The following is a 22476-nucleotide window of genomic DNA, read 5'->3' as shown; positions in this document are numbered from 1 at the left end:
AAATAAAGAATTATCATACGAGCTCAAAGAAACACGGTTTATCAAAAACCATACAATGAACAGAATTACCTCTTTTCCAAGCTCATGGAAATAAGAGTAACCGTAGGAGGAAAACGGAGGGTAAATTAGACCATACCACCACTGGGAAAGGTATGTCGGACCGCATTTAGAAAATGCTATGGATTGTCATCAAGCAAGATACAAGTGTTGCTGAAAAAAAATTCATCTGGATAATCCTTCCGTAGAACCCGACCAGAGGGGCCAGAGAACGCCAAGAAAATTTTTGCCCCTTGCGAAAAACATGGTGATAAACTTTATTTGCTCATAGTCATACGAGGCAAGCGAATCCCACTACCGGAAGTCACGAACCAATGCTAAGAAGTATTTTGACTCAAAAGTGTCCATGCGTCAAATATGGTCGGAGTTCTTTAACGAAAACCCAGATTTAAAGACAACCAGTTTAAGACGAAACAATAAAGGTCCAGTTTTAAGTTTTTCGTCATTCAGAAACATATCTAACAGTGAATTGAAGGAAATGCTTAGTTTTAGAAAAGCGAGACAAGATACCTGTCAAATTTGCGACAATAATTCCAATAAATTGAAGGAACAATTGAGGAAAACTTGGCGGCAAAGGTCCGAAGATGAAATTTGTCGGCTGAGAACTCAACGCCAGTCTCACTTAAGAGAAAGCGAGGCTAGAATCGCTTCCTTAAAATACGATGTAACTATTCTCGCTACAGAAGTTCAACAGGCCATTTAATGAATAAAAATTATATTGAAATGGACTTCTTGTTCCTGTTTTTGATTTATTGTAGCTTGATCATTAGAGACTGATGCATTCAACTTCAAACCCAAATCCCAAAATGTGTTAAATATAGATACAATCTTTCTGAAGTTGAGAAATTTAGCAGGACCCACATTCGACTGACATCACTAAGTCGGTACCTTTGCCGGGTTGTAATATCTTCAACCTCGCGGAATATTTACGCAGACAAATTATCTATACGCATGTACTTCGCTGTTGTACAAGTACCCTCGCTGTTATACACTTACTAGGCTAAGTGTGTAGACACGTTTATTTGCTGACGGAGTTTGAATTATGATGAAGCCTGATAAGATTAATTTAGCTGAAAAATCCTGACGGGCCGTCAACGAAATACGAGGCGAAGGCAACTGATTGACCTTGTCACGAAATATACCTCCAGTTTACAGGAATCAAAGTTAAGAATTGTAACTAACATTCCAGTAATAAAATGCTCTCCTCTTTATGTTTATAGAGACTTTCCGTGTGCAACTTCACAGCAATTTAGAAACAGCTGCGTTAGTAATTTGTTTATTTTATCGGTACTTGGATATTTCAAGATTAAAAATTAAACAAAACGACTTGTAAACGTAGGTGGTTCCATCGAAGCTGAACAATAAAGTCAAAGAAATTCAAAATTAGAAATGATCCAATTGAGTTGCTTTTAGAAGGTGACAATAGCGGAGAGCGCTCTCACGGGTTTTGCTAGATATGTCTCCTGACGCGTCGCCTTTGAATTCTTTTTTGCACGAGTTCTGATGTTACTTCGTATGGTAAACACCGAACAGGAAAAAACATTTTAAAAAAAAGAAAGCTTACAGGTCAATGTTTTCACTGAATGTTTCATAGGTCCATAAAGCTGCTACTATCCTAAATAAACGCCTCAGACAGTCAATAAGTACATTTTGATTGCTTCGTCCACTTTGGCCAAGGTTGCGCAAACAACCCCCCTCTCCCACCCCACCCCGGCCTCATCCCATACAGAAATCTTCTACCGTCCTCGAAGCATTAAATCGTTTTCCTCGAGTAGCTTTCCAGCAATTTGATTTGTTGTTTATAGTTTAGTAAATAGCAATTATTGTTCTCTGGGCTAAAAAACACCCTACGATAGACCAACGGCATGTATGCATCTTTACTAGTATCACTAGTGAAAATTCATTGTTTCGGTTCAGTTGCTGATTTTTCTTCACTAGTGAAATTCATGATTCGCGTTTCTGATTGGCTAATCAGCCAGCACCAGTTGTTTCCTACGATTTTTATGGGTAAATCTCAGTACCTATAAATGAAACGCTTTGATCGTCAGCTCACAAACACCTGTAGGAGCACTGCAAAAATGCCGCCCAAATTTGCGAACGTTAGAAGAGTTGTGCTTTAACAAAAACGAGCAGCAAAATGTCCGTTCTTACAAGAGTTTATCCTTAAATCTGTTGCTTTGGCAGAAGAGACAAGTTTTGTTTCTTCTGAAGAAACTTTTAAGGAATATTGCAGGGTCGTCTCATTGTGGACAGAAGAGGACAGTACGCGCGGGCAAACTCAGTATCTCATGAAAAAGGGAAGTTTTTACAGGGTAAGTATTAAAATTCTTGGAACCCGATTACATTAAACTATTGTGACTACCGTTGGACCCTACAAATTTAACTTAATCCCTACCAGGCAAACCCGAAAAAAAAAAAAACTGTGCTTCCCATTTTTTCGAACTGTAATCTGTTTCCCTTGGGTCTGCCCTGGTGTTATTTTAGGCATTTAGCAACGGTTAATTCGAACTCGGTTACTTCAAACTTTCCGCTCTTTGGAATTGATTTTTGTGTCCCTTGACCTGCGACGTACCAATCCCTTTTATTTCCAACTGCAATGATACAATTGAAAACTATATCAACATTGAAACATATATCAGATCACCGCTGAAAAACTAATGTGATCGTACTTTAATCTTTTACCTTAATGTTCTTCCTGCAAAGTAGCTTTTTAGCTAAGCGGAGTTGTCACGATAAATAAAGAATTACCAATTATCAATTACCTCCTCAACTTTAGGCTCATTTAAAGCCCGTTTACACAGACGATTTATGGTGGCCTTATTTTTGTCGAGCCTAAAGTTGTAACTATTTTTGGTACGATTCGGTCTTCATTTCACCATGATATCACCTTTTGTTGTTTATAAGTTGTGTGTACATGCTCCAATAATAATCCTCTCTTCATTTGAACACGCTGCGATATCGCACACAAAACGAGCTGATATTGCAGATGGTTAGCTAACGCAAATTAAGGTCATTCCTCACATTTGCATTGCGCATCCTTACTGCGCATAATTTATGGCGTCATTAGCGCGCGCTTGTGCACGTGCATATTGAAAACATGACGGATTTGCCTTGATGTTGAGCTCTGTCAGTTGAAAAATGGCTCTAGCTCACCAACGAGCATGGGCACCCCAATTTTTTTTCCAGTCGTTGTAATCGACTAATCATAAACTTTGCGTGAGAAAAGTCTGATCTAATTTCTATTGCTGAAAATTGAGTAAATAAGAAAAATAGCAGATACACTGTGGTCTTTTCTATTTTGCAGTCGGTAACTACGTCAAGAAATTTGGTTCAAATTTTTAATCAAGGATTTAGCTTTCTGTCTGAATCAAACTTAAACGTTTATTTGTGTCCGACACAATGTATTGACTGTAGTTTAATGCGTGTTCTTATGAGTCCGGGCTTACAAAGATGTTACAATTACTGGGAATGCGTTCTTAAAATAAGCATTAAATAATGCCAAAATGGCGCATTTTCAGTGCCTCACTGCTCCTTAATGAGCATGGGCACCCCCCTTTTTTATTTCAAAATTGAAGTTATCATATGACAAATATTCAGTGGACAAAGTTTGAACAAAAATCTATTGTCACTTTTATTTCAGAGGAATTACCTTAAGCGCTTCAAAAAGTCAAATGAGTTGTCTTACATCTACACTTTATAATTAAAAATAATTGAGTTAGAAACTTAAATACAATAACAGCATGAACCCGCACATCGATCTATTTTATATTATACCACTAATATACAATAAGCTTACTATCCAACTACTGCGAGAAAGATTTACGAAAATGTTTATTACAAGCGTTACGAACTATTTTTGACTGGTTATTATTTACATATTATTACCCAGGTAGTGAGGCCTGGGTTTAAATTTCGGCTCCGTTTTTTTTTTTTTTTTTTTTTTCTTCCCACGTTCAGTCACAAATCGCCGTCTGGCCTCTAAAGCGCATGCGTCATTTGTGCATGCGTACAGCACATGGAATTTACAGAAGTTGTCGTCGTGGAACGTTAGCACGGATTCCATGATTTCTAGGGCGATGAATTCACATACAAACGAACACATTGTTCGAGGTAGACCACCACTAAAGGACGTTAAGCGTTTTCGGAACGGGTCGGTCTGCAAGCCTTACGAGAGACCAATTTAAGGGCGAACATTTTGAGTGAATTTATCAAGAATCATTTTATACCAAAGGAACCATCGACCGGGGCTATCAAATCTTCAACTTGATAAAATGCATCTTCAGAAGCGTCATCGTATTTTTAGATGTGATCGTGAAACAAGCAGAATCCCAGCACGAACTCAAGAACGTCTGAGCAACAAGAGTAGAAAGGTTAGAGAATTTGTTTACGAATGTATCTGTTCGAGTACACCTAAGTAAAACGCTCTGAGAAACTTCGTAAAGTATAATGAAGATAAAATCTCGAACTAAACGATATTCTCTCGTTATTTTCTCGTAACAGAGTTGTGTGTCTTTACAAGAGTGAAACTCATGTAGCGAATTATTGTACATTTAAGCTGAAAGAAACCAATGTATGTTGACCCCAGCAAAACAATTCTTGGCTTGCACTGTCACGCAATCCTGACGCAATAAAAAATTTATTCGAAAACCATTTAGTGGATTAAATCAAGAAATTGTGATATTATAGGAGATTAATAACGATGACACTCCTCTAATTTTTAAGTCTGTGCGTCTTCCCAAGCTCAAATATTCGTCGAAATATTTTGCACAAATTTACAGAGACCAGTATGGAGCCGCCACGTTGAGGTACCTCCGCAGTACGCCAATATTGCGGCCGGAAAATAGTGTAAACATCTGGAACTTACTTTGGCTATCTAGGCGACTGATTATCTGTACTGAACAAACAAGCATTTACATAAGCACTTTTCTTAAAACTTTAACTTCTGAATGGGCTTAAAATGATTTCGACAAACGCGTTCGTAGGTCTATGTCACGCACCGCCATATCTATGAAATTCAAACTGTCTCGCTTGCTTGAGAAAGGCAAATATCAACGATTAAGGCTAAGGAAAATAGACTGAAACGTTTATAGGCTGATATAAACACCTTGACTCATTTCACACCCTAAAGACCTGCAAACGAGTAATAAGCTATTAATCGATTCCAAGAAATGCAATAAAAAGCAGAATAGCTTAAGCACATCAATTCGATTGCATTTCGTACAACTTCAAATGCAGAACATTTAGCTCAATTGCAATATAGCTAGTGCTTCTCAGTATAACGACTGCCTGGGTACACGCAGCAAAGCGTCTAGTTGATACTAGGAGCTATGACTAACTAGAAATAAGCTAAACGTTGGGGGTTTCTTTTCATCAGAGAGTTCGAAATAGCAGAGTCCAACTGTAGCTGATCGTTACGGATGACGTACTTCGTCCTTTGTACAAGTAGTTCCACGGTTTAAGGTATATGTCCGCCCTGTGTAATTGTAGGCCCGATTTTAACTCAATTTCCTAAGTCGTTAAGAATGATAGCAATCAAGAAAAAATGAATGTTAATTGAGCGAACCATTATCAGCATTTAAACATTGTATGTTTTTTACCTTGTGTTTATCAGCAATTTAAGAAAGCGGTTCTTGTATATGGCCAGCAGAGGCTATGGCCAATAGCGTCAACTACCGAAGATGGTGGAAACATTCGAGGGTATACGGGGATAGCCCTACAGCGTCCAAAGAGAGAGCCAGCCGTTGAATTTGGGGGGCGTATAATGGCTGAAAGAGTTCAGCATTATATGTCCCTCAACCCCAAACCTGCTCCACCAATTGAGGTAAGCAGTTATGCATATTATCAGCTAACTCATGTTATCTTTTTGGAAATTTAACCTGTCGCCAGAATGCTGAACATTATGGTTATTTCTAAAGCTCCACGATGTGCCTAGTGACCCGGTAAGAAAAGCGGGAAAATGCCCCTTCGCCTCGCGGGACATTAAAAAGTGCGAGGTCATATGTGAATATGAAGGAGAAGTGCTGACTTTGGAAGAAGCTAAGAGGCGTGAGGAGATCTACCGAGAGGAAAGGACAGTTTGCGCCCTCATGGTTTTCGAGAGTGCGGGTCGCCAGATTGCGTGAGTGCTATTATAAGTGTGTACATAAGCGTGTTTTGAGATTTGTTTTATAACTTACTATGTATACTATAGTGAAAATTCAGGGGCAAATTGTAAAATACGTACAGCATTTACATGACACACTGTAAATGAGGACTCAAGATGCAAGCTAATAAGGAGTTGTTTTTCCGTTTTTACTCACCAGTCACGCTCTCATTTCTAAGTGTTCTTATTGTTGTCCAGCTGTACTCATTAGAAGCAGTTGTACGAGTAACGCGTAAAAGAAGTTCAGACATTTCACATTGTTTAATTTGTATCGTGGGAGAACAATTAAACGGATTTTTGTAGCCCTTAACCGTGCGCGTAAAACGGTGCGAAGTCATCGTTAAAGGAAAGAAAACGTTGCATAAATCTTTTACGAAGCATTGTGGTATGATACCGTAAACTTGCGAAAGTAACGATCGACGTTACCTTCGGAATTAGCAGTCTTTGGAGCTTCGTACTTTCGGAGTGTGGTTACTTTCGAGGGATCGTTACTTTCGGGGAGTAAAAAACGTTATAAGATCTAGAACTTGGTAGGAATGAGATCTTTTTACGAAATAAAAGACGGAAATTCGTTAAAAAAGGTACTCAAAATATGAGACAATTCTTCGTTCTAGCTTAAATCTATGTTGCTGCCATATGGGTGAGCTCTTCATGCGTAGACCGTGTTACAGTGATTCGTCAGGAAAGCTAGTCAGATACGGTAAACTGTTTCTACTTCATCACGCACTGCTATATTAGTTCGCAGTATCATATCAGTCCGATGGTCGAATTTTCAATGTAAAATTGAAGAAACTTTCCTTCTTATACGCTCCTGCTTAAAATGAAATTAATTTGAATCAAAGTTTGCGATAGTACGTTCCTGTTACTTGATGAAATTCTACGGATTTTGTTTTAACATGACGCAACATTAACTGATGAAGCACGAGTGACATTTCACGGCGCTTCCCGACATAAGCGATACATTTCCTTGTTCGAGAGTCCCATAAATCAAGTGGCACTTGAAAACGCTGGCACTTGGTACGTTTAATTCGTAATTTGCATCTTTGCTTGCCCTTTGTGCTAAGTGTTCGCCAAAAGAGCTACAAGTCTCGTAAACATAAATTTAGAAAGCGATACTACACTCTAAAAAGGGCTCACTGAATAAGATGCATATCTGTTGGGAGGCTTGTTAGGTACGGATATACGTATGTACATGTACTTCAGTGCTACGTTGTTGAAACCTGCATCAAACAATGAAATGTTTTTCTGTTCCTCATTTTATAAAGAGTAGTGCGAAACACTGTGTAATGTTCTCTTTTTTGTATTTATATTTAGGATTGATCCATATAGAGGCAATGTGAGGGGCGAATTACCGTGGGGTGCAACATTGAATCACTCGCGAAAAAACGCTAATGTAAGGCCCTTCATCGCCAACAAAAACTCAAGAAATCCAAGGGTTTTTCTTGTCGCCCTCCATGACATCCCAGAAACAGTAGAGTTACTATGGGACTACAATGACAAAGAGTGGGTGTTGTATTCCAATAGCCAGACCCTTCCCCATGGCCAGTAACTTCAGTTCTAGTGGTACAAATACATGTATAAAAACGTATTGTGTATTTATTCAAGTTTGTGGATAAAGTGAACATCCTCGGTAGAAAAAGTATAATAAAAGTTATTAACTTTCATCATCTGAAGAGTCTTCTTCACAAGCTAGTGAGACATAAAAAGCTTGTGCGCGTTCAGATAAATAATTTCGCGCTAACTTTAAACAGTCATTTTTCACTTGATTATTTACAGGCCTCTGTTCATGTCTTGCAGGTACGAGTAAATCGGAATTCAATTCCGTCATTTGCTTTCTTTTGTAGAACGAAACCATTCTTGGCTTCTCTTTAGTGTCAATATTAAACCGTATAAGCACAGTCTCAGGATGGTGTACAAGTTCCAATTTCCCCTCGAAATCTGCGACTTCTCCATAACCAAAATTTAGCCACGCTAACCTTCTGACTTCAAATTTCTCCTTATCTAGATCCTCACTCCTGGAAAGTTAAAGTTAAAGTTGCCCAGTGTACCTCGATACTTTTTAAAGGACTGTTTTTCAGCAAAGTTGCCCATTCTTGTGGTAACTCAACCCTCTCTACTGTGTGAAAAAACTTCTGAATACAGCCAAATCGCCTGTCGCATATCGAGTACGAATGTCCCTCTAAAAGAAACTTGAGATCTATTCTCAGAAACTGTCCCTTTTTCACCAGGTAATCGAGTTAAAAAATCAAGAAGCATTCTTTAAATTGGCCCGGAGAGTTATCACACCAGATTGTTAGCTGATCAAATCTGCCATGTTTGTTTCCATTTTTTCGAGTAGATTGTTCAACAAAGATATTATCTCGTTCGGTCCTGCTCCACCAACACTGTCATCGTAGAGGAAGCAGTGAATAGCTTCTTCATTTGCACAGTATATTCCGAGAAGATTGGTTCTTACTTTCCTCGAATAGTGGCTATCTTGTGCTGAGATCTTTGGACAGGGCAAAGTCTTGTTATAATCAAGTTGCAAGACGAGTGCTTTTGGGAACATATTTTTAAGTTTGTGGATTGTCATTGCTTTTAGAGTGCGTTTATGTATCTATTTATTCGTTCGACTACGTGATTTGCATTTTCAGTGAAGAAAGTTCACGATTCTTCGCGGTAAAACGTTTTACTTAATCTACGTTGGAAGTTGTTGGGAGTTGCTTCACTAAGACACGTACTGATTCTGGGTGACGTCTATAAGGACGTATTAGAGTGTTGACACTTGGAAGGTCAATGGGTCACGTTTATGCAATTGAATGATCTCTTTCCGGAGACGTCAATTCTTTTGTACAATTTATAATTATAGTGCGGAGTGGATACTTAGCTTAGCTGGTAGGATAAACAAAACAAGTGAGCTCATGAGATAAAGGAAAAAATTGACTAATATAAAACTCTTTCAATTTTAAATACAGCGAAACCTCATAATGAGGGATTCAAACGTCAACAAAAACAAATAAAGATTGCTCGACCTGTGCAAACACGTATTAAACACGGGACATTACCCTCCTTTTTTTTATAAGAATATTGTTTTTTTTTTCTTTTTTCCTGGCTGAATGTTCTTGTCAACCTCGTTCCCAGGGTCTCTCATCTTACCGCCCCCTGGAGCGAGCGAAGAGAGACCCTGGTTGGGTCTGGTCACGTGCCACTTTGACAATTGAGAACATCAGGGAGGGGTCCTCTGTAATCAGCAGTTTGTCGCGTTGAGCTTTGTCGCGCGCTGCGACTGCCACATTACCCGCGGCGTTTATCAATACTTAGCTTTTAGGCTGAAATTTCGAATAATATCTGTTCCAACGGTTACCTAAAGGTTAAGTAAGTCTGTCTCGAGGCAATTTAGTGTTGCCGTCTTACCCATTGGATTTATGGAAAGTCACTCATATTTCAACTGTGGACGTCGAGCAGCGCAATTTCATCCCGTAGTAATTGTTGTTCCTCCTTTTGAATGCAGTCGATCAAATTGATGCAAAAAACATAAGAACGTCTCTAGGAAAACGTATAGCTTTCTCAAAGTAAAGCTACGGCAGTCTCTGATGAAGGAAAGCTGGACGAAGATAAATATGATATTCGTACAACGCACTGTGCTTGCAAACAGCTCTAATCAAATAGCCGGGCCCGGCGTCACCTGCGGTGTCACAATATAGAATGCAAGTAAGCAATATGTTCACGGAATATTTTAATCTTTGTCCCTTGAGAGCCAGTACGTAGAGCCTTAAAACATATCTTGCAATAGAAACGAACCTAAACAAAGTATAAGCACGGCATGGCAAATTGCAGAGGTGTCAAACTCTGAGAAGCAACGTGCTGTTAACCATGCAGACCTACGACCTCTAAAAATATGCTGTAACATAATCAAACGACTCCGCTCTACTTATAATTTCCATTTCTTCTAATAGCACGGCACAAAAAATACCCCTCGGAAACACGCTTGAAGCAAAGAAAGGTCGAGAGATCGAAAATTAAATGAAAATGTGCACAATTCTCTCGAACCGTTGGCGTCACGTACACTAATTTATTAACGACACAATAAAAATTATGTTTTTCTTTTTCTAGCCTCCTTTCGTTCGAAGATAAATCCATTTTATCAGCAACAACGGCGAAATGCATACCGCGACGAGTTCGTTGTAGTTATACCCTTCGCGCTCTGCAAAGTTCGGGGCGCCGACGGCGCGGTGAAACTTCAATAAATCTTTTCACTCTTTCGCTCCTTTCGAAGTGACTTTGGCTTTCAGTGATCATTTAAAAGGCCCTGAATTGTCTAAAATTATTTAATCGCCGGTGACAAGACCTACACTTCATTCTGAGGTAAAGATGAGTCAAACATCTTCCATACACAGCCTCGGCTGCGGTGTGTAATTCTCCATTCGTCTTTGTGAGGAGATTTTTACAATATGTAATGTCCTTCACTGAACCATACAACCATCAGCGACTTGGATTTCCGCTATCAGATGAAGGATAAGTTTTCCTTGGCGTTTGCAGAATATTACCACCGGACATTGCCGCAGAACATCTTATCATCCTTGGTTTACTTTGATGACAACACTTCCCGAACTCTCGGAGGCTAAGTATGGACAAAATTCCTACTAGGCCGCCCATCCCTTCAATAATTTAATTGTCATCTCCCAGATTCTGGGAGACACGTGACCAGACCCAACCAGGGTCTCTCTTCGCTCGCTCTAGGGGGCGGTAAGATGAGAGACCCTGGGAACGAGGTTTTGTTCTTGTCTTTCTGCCGATTGTAGGAAAATATTGAAAATATTGTTGTGAATATTCTTAGAATATAGATATTATAGTGTGACAGAACAGAGCCATGCTTCAAAATCGCAGCCTCGGGTTTATGCTTAAAATATTCTTAAAATTTCGCAAAGTTCAGCCTCGATATTCTAAAGAGAAAGAGTGTACCCGGCAGGCACCTTGCCATTTCGTTGTTAATACTACAAGCACAAATACGATCCCTGGGGGTTAAAGATACTATGCCGAAATATACTATCTTTTTGTTCCAGTACTAATGATTTTTAAATGGAATAGAATATCAACTTAATGCTGAATTCCCTAGGAAGAGGGGAAAAGATTAGATCGACTAAATCTGGCGTTTTATCGGCAAAGTCGACTTTGTATTCCTTTATCTAATCTAGGAATATTCACAAGAATTTTGTCAGCCTAAAATAAACAGAAAACTATTAAGAATACTCAGCCTGAGCCTGAAAAACAATATTCTTTTAAAAAAGAGTGTACGTGCTAACTAAGGATGAAAAGAACATACTGTCGCGGAACGTTTTGAAGGCGTGCTAGCCAAAACAACGCTGTTGGCCGGGTACAAGTTAACGCATTAGATAAAGGTTAACTCGCGGCACCAGGTAAAAGGCCGAAAAACGAAATTTAGATGGGACATATGAAGGAGTGATTTTATCGGAAAATGTTAGCTTGTAATGTAAATGCACACGGTTGTACCTTTTGAAATTCTAAGTTTTTACTGCCCCACCTAAAAAAAAAGTAAAACCACTTACAGGTCCTTTGTTATATAAAAACAATAAACTCCCTGCCTTTCCTAACGGTGACTAAAAGATACCGATAATCGCCAATTCAGAACTTTGCCAAAAACACCGCTTTATCGTAAGAAAATATACGAGCAGCTGGAAAACCCCCACCCCATTAGATGCTGCAGGGCTGCAATGGAAAACCGTATTTTCTCATTTAAACGCCCCCGGCGTTTATTTCAAAATTGGCCTCGTGGACCCAGCGTTTATTTGAAGTCGGCGTTTAATCGGGGCCCGGCGTTTATTTATGAAGTGCAATATTCTGTCATTTTTTTCAGATTGATTTATTCACCCATCCTCCGAAAACTTTTCCATTCGGTAAACTGTCCCTGAGTCTTGGAGGATGATTATTGCTAAAAGATACAGCATTATAAACAGCACATGTATGTTACAATCAGGACATGTGGCACTGAACAGAACAAAAATATGTAAAATAAATAGGAGCAAGTATGGATACAAAGTTTTAAGTTCCGTATAAACGGCAATGTCGCCATCGTTCTCGATACTATCAGTTAAGCGTCCGCATTTACGATTTTTAATGTACCTTAATCGTCATAAACAACAAACTCGTCAACTTCTTCTTCACAGATGTCTGGCTCTAAATCCGCGAACGGATCGTTTTCATCAACAGGAGCAGCATGTTGCAGTGCAGTAAAAAAATGCTGCGGCCCTTTCTGTAAACTCCTGCCTTCCATTGCTAAGTGGGCCGTCTGCCTTAAAACAATGGATTTTGTCATCCTCTGATCCGTTTATGGGCAATGAGACAGCACACGCTTCAAAACTCTTCTTGATTACGTCATTTGGCAGGCTCTCGATACAGCTGCGGCGTGAAGTTGCCTTTATTGGACCAGCCGGGGTTACTTCATGTTCTGTTTCTGCCATCCAGTCATCGTACGCTATTTGGCACAGATCCTTAAAAGGCTTGTTCCATGACACGTCGGGAGCCTGGATATATTTTGTGCAGCCACCAGGTACCAACGCTGAATCGACACCAGCCTGCCGAAGGGCTTCTTTTACTCCATTCGTCATATGGCATTTGTATCTGTCCCAGACAAGAAGTCTCGGAGCAAATGATAGGCGGCCTACAACATACTGCACCCATTCGATCGTCAGGCTTTCATTCATCCACCCATTGGCCGAGGAGCGGATGACGCACTTTCCAGATAAACGTCTGTCTTCATTCATCCTCTTTACATCTCTTTTTCCACCTCTGAAGACGATGAATGGCTTTAGTTTTTGCCCGTTTGCCTTAGCCGCTAGGCAAACAGTTACTCTATCTTTTTCATGTCCAGTTGACCTTATGGTGACACTCGATGCCCCAGCCTCATTCACAGTAGTAGAGCTTGGCATAATATATAGATTTAGGCCAGCCTAAAAGCGGAGCTCCTCAGTTATTTTTCGGAATGTTGTTACTAATGAGAATAATCCAACTTGTATGAGGTAAATTGCGAATGATTTAATAGTTTCAGCCGGAACTAGTATTACATCAGCAGATCGAGGTGTAAGATGGTGTGATTATGAAATATAGAGCCATGATTTCAGGGATTTCTTGGAAGCCACCAAAAATCTTGATCACATAACAGAACTGTCTTCTGTGCTTTTTGGTGGCATTTCTTGTTCTTTCCTTCCTTATTCAGAAAGACAAGGCATTGTTATTAATCATTATATTCTTCCTTAGTTAACATGGGGACTCCCGCACAAAAGAAGTTTACACATTTTTTGTTGTGGGGACTGATTGAAATGCAGTGGTTACAATATACTCAGTCCCTGAATCTCTACCAAATGAAATCTCACAAAAATACCAAAACAGTATACATATGTGAAAAGTTGGAAAGTTTTGTTTTCTAACTTGTCCCCAAAGATACATTTAGCCATCTTCACTATTGTATGGAGTCTCCTCCTGCTGGAAGGGTTTGCAATAAGCAAAATCACCCTCGCATGAATGGTAATTACGATATTTTTCTTTTGCTGATCATGAATACTTGCATAGGCTTCTAATAATAATTTTATTATTCAATTTCAATGTGATTTGTTCTTTTTTCCGACTGGCATTGTGGACTACAAGAGCTGTTATTGGATTCCATTAATTAATTTTGCTATGATTAAATTATACCAAGAATTATCGGTGAGCTAAGAGGAAGTTATATTATGTACATGTATTTTGTCTGCACTACACAACCAAATGCACTCAAAAGTTATGAGGCATAGGTACATTTGTCAGAAGAGCCCAGCATATCCAAGATATGTTTTGATTGACACATCAATTAAGATAATTTACAGCAAAATGGATAAAAAATACATCAATATCCTACATGCACCAAAGCCAGGCAAGGGGTTATAAGGCAATCGTTTAAACAACAGATTGAAATAATTTATAAATTAGAGAACACTATTTCTACAACAGAATGGAACAAATTAACCTTATCGGACATTGCGAATGGCAAGGCTGTCTGTAGAATGTCACAAATTTCTCAACCCTTTCTGTCTACAAAAATGCTAATCCTGCAACTTTGCTTAAGACCAGTTCTCCATTTCGTGTTGGCAAAATATCAATTTATGCCATGTCCAATGCAGATTATCACAAAATTGATTTAAAAGCTCAATAAATATCATTTTAAAGCCAAAAAGCCAATTATTTAAATAAACCATGAGTAAATTATCTCTAAGAAAAACTGATTAAATTAACAGGCACTTAAAAATAATTAGTTAATATGTGTTTCTTAATAATGTAATGCAGTGTATCTGTCACAATGTTGCAGCTATGATATTACTACAAACAGGATGGGTTGCAGAACTGAACCTCCAAGTCAGTTTATTCAATGAACGTGGTGCAGAATTTATAATCCCATCAAGTTGTCTGTAAATACAGAGAAACCAAACAAAGCATTATAGAACTTTTCACAAATTAATATCTCTGTCATAACAGTGACCTCTGTGTTCTCCAACAATTAGCACACAAGAAAAATACACTCAGTAAGATATTGTTTACAATAAAAATCAATGCCTATAAGCAATCATAAGGACCTTAAATTTATATTACCTCAGAAATATCTCACCAGGCCATGGTTGCTTTGAAAATCTTTGATGTTTTAATACAGGCTCCCCATCTGTAACCTGTTCATATATTGACTGACAGGAACAGGCATGTAATTCCTTTCTTTGATATACAGTGTACTTCATTGTTAGCTGTTTACTGAGTGTTAGTAGTGAATCAAATGCTAGGGGTTGGTACTCCAACTTTCACTGTGGCAGGCTCTGCCCTGAGATACAAAGCAAACTTACATAACTGTTATGAACTTCGCCACTTGCTTTCGAGAGCAAATGCAATCTGCTTCAAACAAGCAACTGGAACATTGAGGGTTACAACAATGTGCACAGTCCCAATCACAGGGTCATCCAGGCTGTTTGGTTGTACATATAACTGTACAACTGTATATGAGTTCAGCTTCCAGAAGAAAATCAGAGTTTGTCACGATAAATACTGATGTTCTTGCTTACTCAATGAATGAATGTGCAGTTCCAGAAGATATTCACACCCAACACCCATTCACGGCCAGTCTTAAGAAATTCCAAATTAAAGTATCAGGAATCAAGAGCTCTAATAGAGAAAAAACCTCCATGTGGGGTATGAATCTTTTCTTGAAGAAAACAATGTCTGAGAAATCATTAATTACAAAATAATGTTTAAGAAACATCTTACCTTACAGAGAATTTTGTAATCTACACTGTCTGGCCAGTTCATATACATGTATTTGACAAGTTGACACTGGGCATGTTTGTAAATTTGTGCACTTCAACATCACATTACTATGTAGCACTGGCCAACTAAAAACAAACAGCATAATTTGGTTAATTAATATACACTGTACATTATTAGGTTGAAATATTGGTGTAGATTGTTGCACATCAACAGATACAGAAACTATTTGCACCTGAATCATAACGAGTGAAAAATCGTGCATGAGACTTTTACATGTACATGTAACAGCCCTCCACCTCAGAACCATCACAGATATGGTATGATATTTTTAAACTCTCTGAAATTTCAGATTATTCAAGATTAACATATGCACATACATCATCTGGGGCAACCCTAAAACACTGAATTTGGAAACCGAAATCCGGAATCGAGAATCTGGAATCCAGAATCTGGAATCCAGATATTATGAATGATGATAGAAATAATTCACTTCAGCAATGTCTAATAAATAAATATGAGCAAAAATCATTTTGTTGTTATTTATTTTCTTGGCTTTACTTCAGCCACAGACTGTAATTGCTAAAAAATTATTGACTAGTTCTGAACAACCCTTAGCTATATATCTGGCCCCGTTGTTCAAAAGCTGCATAAAGCTATTCATTCGGTACACCACTATCCAGTCAGGGTTACTGATTTTTTGGGTGGATAGAGTTACTCATAGCCTGCGAGCAGGCTCTAGTATCTGTCTCTATTGTCTGAGCAGGCTAAATAGGTGTCTAGTGTTTTTCTGCATTGGCATGTCACCAAGAGCCTTCATGCGGCTTTGCCACTCACACCCCCAGCTCAAACACGAGAGCCTGCTCATAGGCTAAGTTACCCATCTTTTGTTCAAGCTGGCCCTGGTGATAGCCTGGTTCTTGTCTAGATCAAATTGCTCTGAGAAGACTGGTGAGCAGCACATTAACAACAAGCTATTATAGGCTATTGCAGTGAGTTTCTGGCAGTCTTTTAGCATCTTTGAACAGCATGTGGTCTGATCTCTCAGCAAGTGAGAAGCAGACGGAAGTAAGTGTGCAACATTTCTACAAATTGTTTTAATATGATGGCCGCCAAGAATATGAAATGCTGATTTGTCACAGTATCAGTGTGGAAATTGTGTAAAGCTGGAATTGGTCTCGTATCTGTTGGAAAAATCAAATTTCATATTTAGATCAGATGGGTTACCCTTGGACTTCGAAATTGGGGGGCGTGACTGTCAATGTACAGGGGGCTGCCACTGATGGATATCCTGTTCTCTATGACATTTTCTATCTTGTTCAGTATGTACTAGACATAAAGGATAAATTTATACTTCCGGTAAATTGAAGATCACTTATTAAACAAAATGGCAATTACCAGCAAGCTTATTTTAGACACTCTCGAGGTGCTTGGAATAAAATTAAGACGCACTTTACTGAGATTCTCATAATCATAGCCCTCACTAAAAATAACGGTTGCACAATTTCAACAGACGGGGAATTTTTGTTCCAAAAAAAGGTTAAGTTTGAGGTCCTTTTTACTTGGCAGCTTACTTTTTACAGTCGAAAAGCTAAGCAAAACAATTTTCACGTATTTGAAGAACTTATTTTCTTTGATTTGCGGATTCTGGTTTCCAGTTTCTGGATTCCGGTTGTTGGTTCCAGATTCCGGATTCCGGTTTCTGGGTTTTAGGGTTGCCCCATATTTAACATATTGTTTGCTTCACATTCAGTTTACATATGGCTGTTATCCAGCATAGGCAGACTTATAAGTTTTCCTTCAAAAATATATTGCAACAACTATTGCATCTTTCATTACCTATTCTTGTGATGAAATGACACAAAATTCAAGAACAAGAAGTCATAAGCATAAAACTAACTTACATGGTAGTGCTTACAGTTCCTCTTAATGTCTGCATATGCCGTCCATAAACTGATGCTGCCTGGACAATGTACTCATTATTTTTCTGATCACACCTTTTAAAACCTCACTGTTATATAATTTGTCCTGAAAAAGCAATACATGAAATGTTATGCCTTTGGCACTCACCAAATACCTTTACATGATGTATAATGTACACCATATCAACATTCACAATTCTCTTTACTTTCATTGTAACTCTTTTGTGTCATTTTCCCTCACTTGAAGACAGGACTTCCACATTAGGTTATAATTTGCCTCTGGAATCTCTATGAATTCACAGGGATTGATAACAAATAAATCATGACTAATTTTAGCAAAGGAGGCATTCAAAAGTCAGATTTTAATGCTAAGTTTATACAGTAACTTTACATTACTCTTCGTACATATATATAACCTCTCAATTATTGCACCTATAGACAGAAGGTGTGCTGGGGGTAGAAATGTTCTAAACTCTCTGAACTTTTCCCCCTTACCTGTAATAGCCTGGATGACTATTATGAACTACGGTTTGTAACCAACACCAACATCAGGTGATGTATACACATGTATATTTTGTTGTCGTCTGTAATCATAAAAAAATAAAAATTTAAAATCCTCCATCAAGTTCATACTCAATAACAGTGCTACATGTAGCGCTGTTACTGGAAATCAATTTAAGTGAAACTGTTGCAACAGCTCTGCCAAAATTTTTCCTATCAGTTAAGGCAGGATAACAGAATATACATGTAGCACACAGCAAAGGCTAGAGATACACACATGTTAGTTATCAGTTAGGATTTGGTGAGCTTCTGTGCTGTAGGTATGGTGGAAAATAATAGATTATCAGAAATGAAGGTTCCTGAGACATTTTGACTGCACTGAGAGGAATTAATATATAAATTCACAAAAGAAGGAGAAGTACTTGCCCTGTCCAGTTCTCTGTAATAAAAATATCATTTACATATGAGTCATTTATAATATGTGGTTTGTGTTTAAAGCCGATATAATGCACACTCTGATTGGCCAATTACAGTGCATTATTTACATTTACATGGTATACCTCGGTAAAACCATAAAACATTGCGTGCGACTAAAACAAAAAATATAAAAAATAAAAAGAAATGCCTAATTCATAACAATTTAAAATACTCAACACTAAAACGAATGTAATTCTTTACTTGAAAATTATTCTCCCGTAATGCCCATGGGCCAATTACAGGCATGCTAAAAAGTCCTAACACAAAGTAAAAGGAAAGTAAGAAAACTATTGCTTTTTTCCAGAAAATTGTAGCAACTGAAGACAATGATGGAACACTCTGAGAGTGCATTCTATCAACCTGATGAGATAAAATTTAAGGAGAATAGAGAATTCACGAAGTTATATCACAAACAAATTGGTACAGGACAGGAGAAAGGAAACTGTACAGCCAGGAAGAAACTGAAACTTTCTTCGACCAGCAAAAAAGTATGCACGCACAACAAAGAAAACAGTCAGTGACAGTCATTTAATAAGTTAGTAAATAAAAAATTAGTGTGAAGAAGAGAGCAAAGAGAGAGAGAGAGTGGAGATAGGAGAGCGCTCTCTCCAACTAAATTGTGTACATATGTATGTAAAAGTTATTCTTATTACTGAGAAATGGTCAGGGCAAGAACTTCTATTACACTGTTCAATTTACCGAGTTAATTAGTACTATCTCACTTTTTTGGAACATTTCCATATTAAGTGTAAATACCGTGTTGGGGAATAACCTCTTACTAAGAAAATAGGGTCCATGTACCCCCAACCAAAAGCAATGGCACAAATAACATGAAATAGCCAATCAAAATCAAAGCAGAGCTTTATTTGCAGACAGGATTGCCATGCATAATCGTCTACTCGACATTTTGGACTATATAAGCATTTCACCAAACCGAACTAATTGGACAGACAACAAAATAAAACGAGGAAATCTACATTATAAACACAAGATGCATATCACTACATCTGAGCTCGAGTATCAACAGCAAATCCCTTTTCAATGAACGGTGACCGAATAAAAGAGAGGATAAAGAAAATTCGTTTAAGCTTGCGGTGTTAAAGTTTAAAAATTATTCACACTTAAATTTGAATATTACTGAGAGTCTGTATTTTTGCCGACGGCTTAATTTAGCTTTGCAGTCATTTTATTGGCAGTAGCTTTACCAGTCTTCAACCAATTTAACCTCGGAATTCACAAAAGCATTTCGCCAAACCGAATAAATTGAACTAACAAAACGAGGAAATCTCCATACTTTGTAATCACAATATGCAAATATTCACATAGGAACAAAAGTAAATTTAGCAAATCCTGTTCGCTTCGGCTTAAAATGGTTTGTAGACCTTTCTTGGTTCAGTTTTCAACAACAGAAGAACAAATTTTAGCAGTCTACGAAGCGGCAGTGCTAACTAAATCAGAGAAAACTTCAAAATTCGCCCGGCCGTGTTTACAAGTACGATTTTGGTTAAGCTTATTTTTAGATGTGAGGTTATAAGCTTAAATTGACGACGAAAATCGATAGAAAACATAATTTGTTTACAACTTACAGCAACCTCCAAAGCGACCCACGTGTTATTGTTTAGAGACGAGCGAAATTAAAACGATGCAATTTTTAAAATCTCTTACAGCATGGCTTCAAATAAGGAAGACTTTTAATGGATACCAATTGAAAATAAGCTTATATCGCCGAGGAAACTTGTTAATTTTCATAGCAAACGCAACAACAAAAGACACTTACCGCAAGTTGGCAATTCAGTTCGGCCAGTGTAAATCTTCCAGGCAGAAACTTGCAGCAAAAGTTGTGAAGACTAAACTGAAGTGATATTTTCGATAGATCAACGAATCAACCACTTCTTTCCGCTACGTTTACTGTTTTGCAATTTCTCTAAAACACTCGGGTACGTTTGATTTCTCTTGTTCATCACCTGACCAAATCAGGTGACTTCTGAATTTTCTTGCACGGCTGCACAGCATCACGTTCGCGCGAATTTTGAACTTGGCCATGGAGAGTTCGGCAGTCTTCTGAATCAATTTGTCGGGTACTTTCGCCTCCTTTCTATAGCCCTCGTTAGCTTTGGTTCACGGCATTGTTCGGTATTATTTCACCTCCTTTCTCTAGCCCTTGACTAGCTATAATTCACGGCGTTGTTCAGTACTGTTTCGCCTCCTTCCCCAGCGCTGGCCCGCTCAGTCTTTTTCGCGATCTTCTTCGCTACTTCTTTGCCTGTTAATTCTTGCTTTCTGTCTTTTGCTTCAGCGCAACCCTGTCTTAAAAATATTAAATCAACCTCCGCTATCATTTTTCTTAAAAAAACCGGCCAAGAAAAATGGCATTCACCCGCTACCAACTGAGGGTGCATGTCTCTGTCAACCTATTAGCTGGAGTATGGCCGCCATCTTGCGCGACTCCGTCGTCGTCGTCGTCGTCGTCGTCGTCGTCGCCGTCGTGTGTACGCGCCCACGAGCAATACCGCTAGCCATGATAACCATGAGAAAATCAATTCATGGGTTTCCTTTTCTTCCTTATATGGGTATGGGGCTCCGCCGGAGCTCCGCTAATAATAATAATAATAATAATAATAATTTATTGATTTATAGTGCGCTTTTTAACATACCAGGTGATCAAAAGCGCATTACAACAATAAATAACCTAAAACTATACAAGTATTAAAAATCTACAATAAAATTTAAAAATTTTAAAAAAATTTTAAAAAAACACTACATCATTTATTATATATACATATTTAAGAAGTATTAAAAGCTAATTTAAAAAGATAAGTTTTAAGATTTGACTTAAAAGTGGAAATACATTTGATCATGCGGAGGCTAACAGGAAGAGCGTTCCACAGAGTGGGCGCAGCCACACTGAAGGATCTGTCACCAAATGACTTTTTCATTCTCCCCGAAGGATGCTTTAATAAAACACCTTCAGTAGAGCGCAGCGAATAGCGTGCAATAGTCTTAATATGAATTAAATCAATGATGTAACTTGGTGCCATGCCATAGAGGGCTTTGAAAGTGAGTAATAAAATTTTAAAATTAATTCTATATCTTACTGGTAACCAGTGTAAATTTATCAAAATGGGCGTAATATGGTCATATAAAGGCATATCAAGCCAGATCGGTGTTTCATCCCTAGCAATTACGTTTTCCTTTGCATACTCCTTTTCATGAAATTTGCGCCTCACGTTAAGAATAAAACTGATGACACGATCAATAAGGTTTCCGGGGTCATGCTGTGCCAGGGAGGTACGTTTGCGCAAAGTTAATCCATGCCTGTTCATAAAGCGAACTACCCAGCCATTACTTGCTTTGAAGTCTTCTTGGGATATGTCTGCGTTGTTGTCAGAACCAGCGGGGGCATCAATCTCGTTCGATGACTTAAGCTCATGCCAAATGATCTCTCCTTTCTTGCTAATTGCCCGCCTGGAAACGCGCTGACCTCGTGCCCTCATATCGTGAATCCACTCGAGCACTCTTTCCTCAAGCTCAGTTGAAAGAGGCTTTCTCCCGCCACCGTTTAGTCTTTTCCTTGGGTTTGCTGCATTCTCAAACTCCGCTTTCTTTTGGCACTATTCTCGGATTTTCTTAGCGTCCACGCGAAATTTTCGTGCGGCGGCTTCCTTGCTGTTGCTTTCTGCATAAGCAATTGCTTCGAGTTTTGTGCTTATGCTATAACTGTGTCGTTTCTTTCCCTTTCCACTAGTTACACCTCTCTGCAGAGGCGATTTCTGATCATTTTCTTGACTTGATCCACTGAGAGATTCAGTGGAATTGTTGATAGTATCGTTGTCCATGATCCTAACAACGATTGAAAAAAGTTGACGTGCCGGTACACTGTTATTTTACACCATGAAGCATGTTAAATGCCAGGTCAAGTTTATGCACGTGTGTGGTCACGCATGTAACGCAACCATCCGCTCTTGCTGCTTTCCTCTGCTAAGACAGCTAAGCTAGGTGGTACTTGGTCTCTATCCTTATTGTAGTAAGACCTTAATATACGTATGGCTACTCAAGAAACCGAGGAAATATTTGAATTTGATTGCTGTGTGCGAGGGTACCACG

At 38.5% G+C, this 22476-nt stretch overlaps 1 protein-coding gene, 1 long non-coding RNA gene and 3 pseudogenes across 4 annotated transcripts; 3 read left to right on the top strand and 2 right to left on the bottom strand.

Moving 5' to 3' along the window:
• Positions 1 to 760, top strand: part of LOC149103371 (uncharacterized) — a 4221-nt pseudogene extending 3461 nt beyond the window's left edge.
• LOC110054725 (uncharacterized) overlaps positions 1 to 22476 on the top strand; it is a 534050-nt pseudogene that overhangs the window by 14615 nt on the left and 496959 nt on the right.
• Positions 2199 to 7866, top strand: LOC149103370 (N-lysine methyltransferase KMT5A-like). Of its 2 annotated transcripts, none has more exons than XM_089273688.1 (4): positions 2199 to 2369; positions 5669 to 5878; positions 5973 to 6175; positions 7514 to 7866. In XM_089273688.1, exons 1-4 carry the CDS (start codon positions 2346 to 2348, stop codon positions 7746 to 7748), a joined length of 672 nt encoding a protein of 223 aa, XP_089129814.1. In that variant the 5' UTR covers positions 2199 to 2345; the 3' UTR covers positions 7749 to 7866. The 2 variants fall into 2 exon arrangements, with proteins under 2 accessions (XP_089129814.1, XP_089129813.1); XM_089273687.1 differs by lacking the exon at positions 2199 to 2369 and adding an exon at positions 3039 to 4427.
• Positions 7854 to 9144, bottom strand: LOC149103369 (uncharacterized; annotated as a pseudogene).
• Positions 13207 to 20981, bottom strand: LOC149103368 (uncharacterized). Of its 2 annotated transcripts, XR_016201954.1 has the most exons (5): positions 20150 to 20981; positions 17377 to 17682; positions 15476 to 15600; positions 14816 to 15035; positions 13207 to 14632 (listed from the first exon to the last, which is right to left on the bottom strand). It is a non-coding gene; the product is annotated as an uncharacterized LOC149103368 (long non-coding RNA). The 2 variants fall into 2 exon arrangements; XR_016201953.1 differs by lacking the exon at positions 13207 to 14632 and having other exon boundaries at positions 14856 to 15035; positions 17377 to 17500.

This window comes from Orbicella faveolata, unplaced genomic scaffold (assembly GCF_042242905.1).
Source record: "Orbicella faveolata isolate gen_17 unplaced genomic scaffold, um_ofav_v1 contig_35, whole genome shotgun sequence".
In the NCBI taxonomy this organism is placed as follows: Eukaryota; Metazoa; Cnidaria; class Anthozoa; order Scleractinia; family Merulinidae; genus Orbicella; species Orbicella faveolata.
This window is presented reverse-complemented; position numbering and strand designations above follow the sequence as displayed.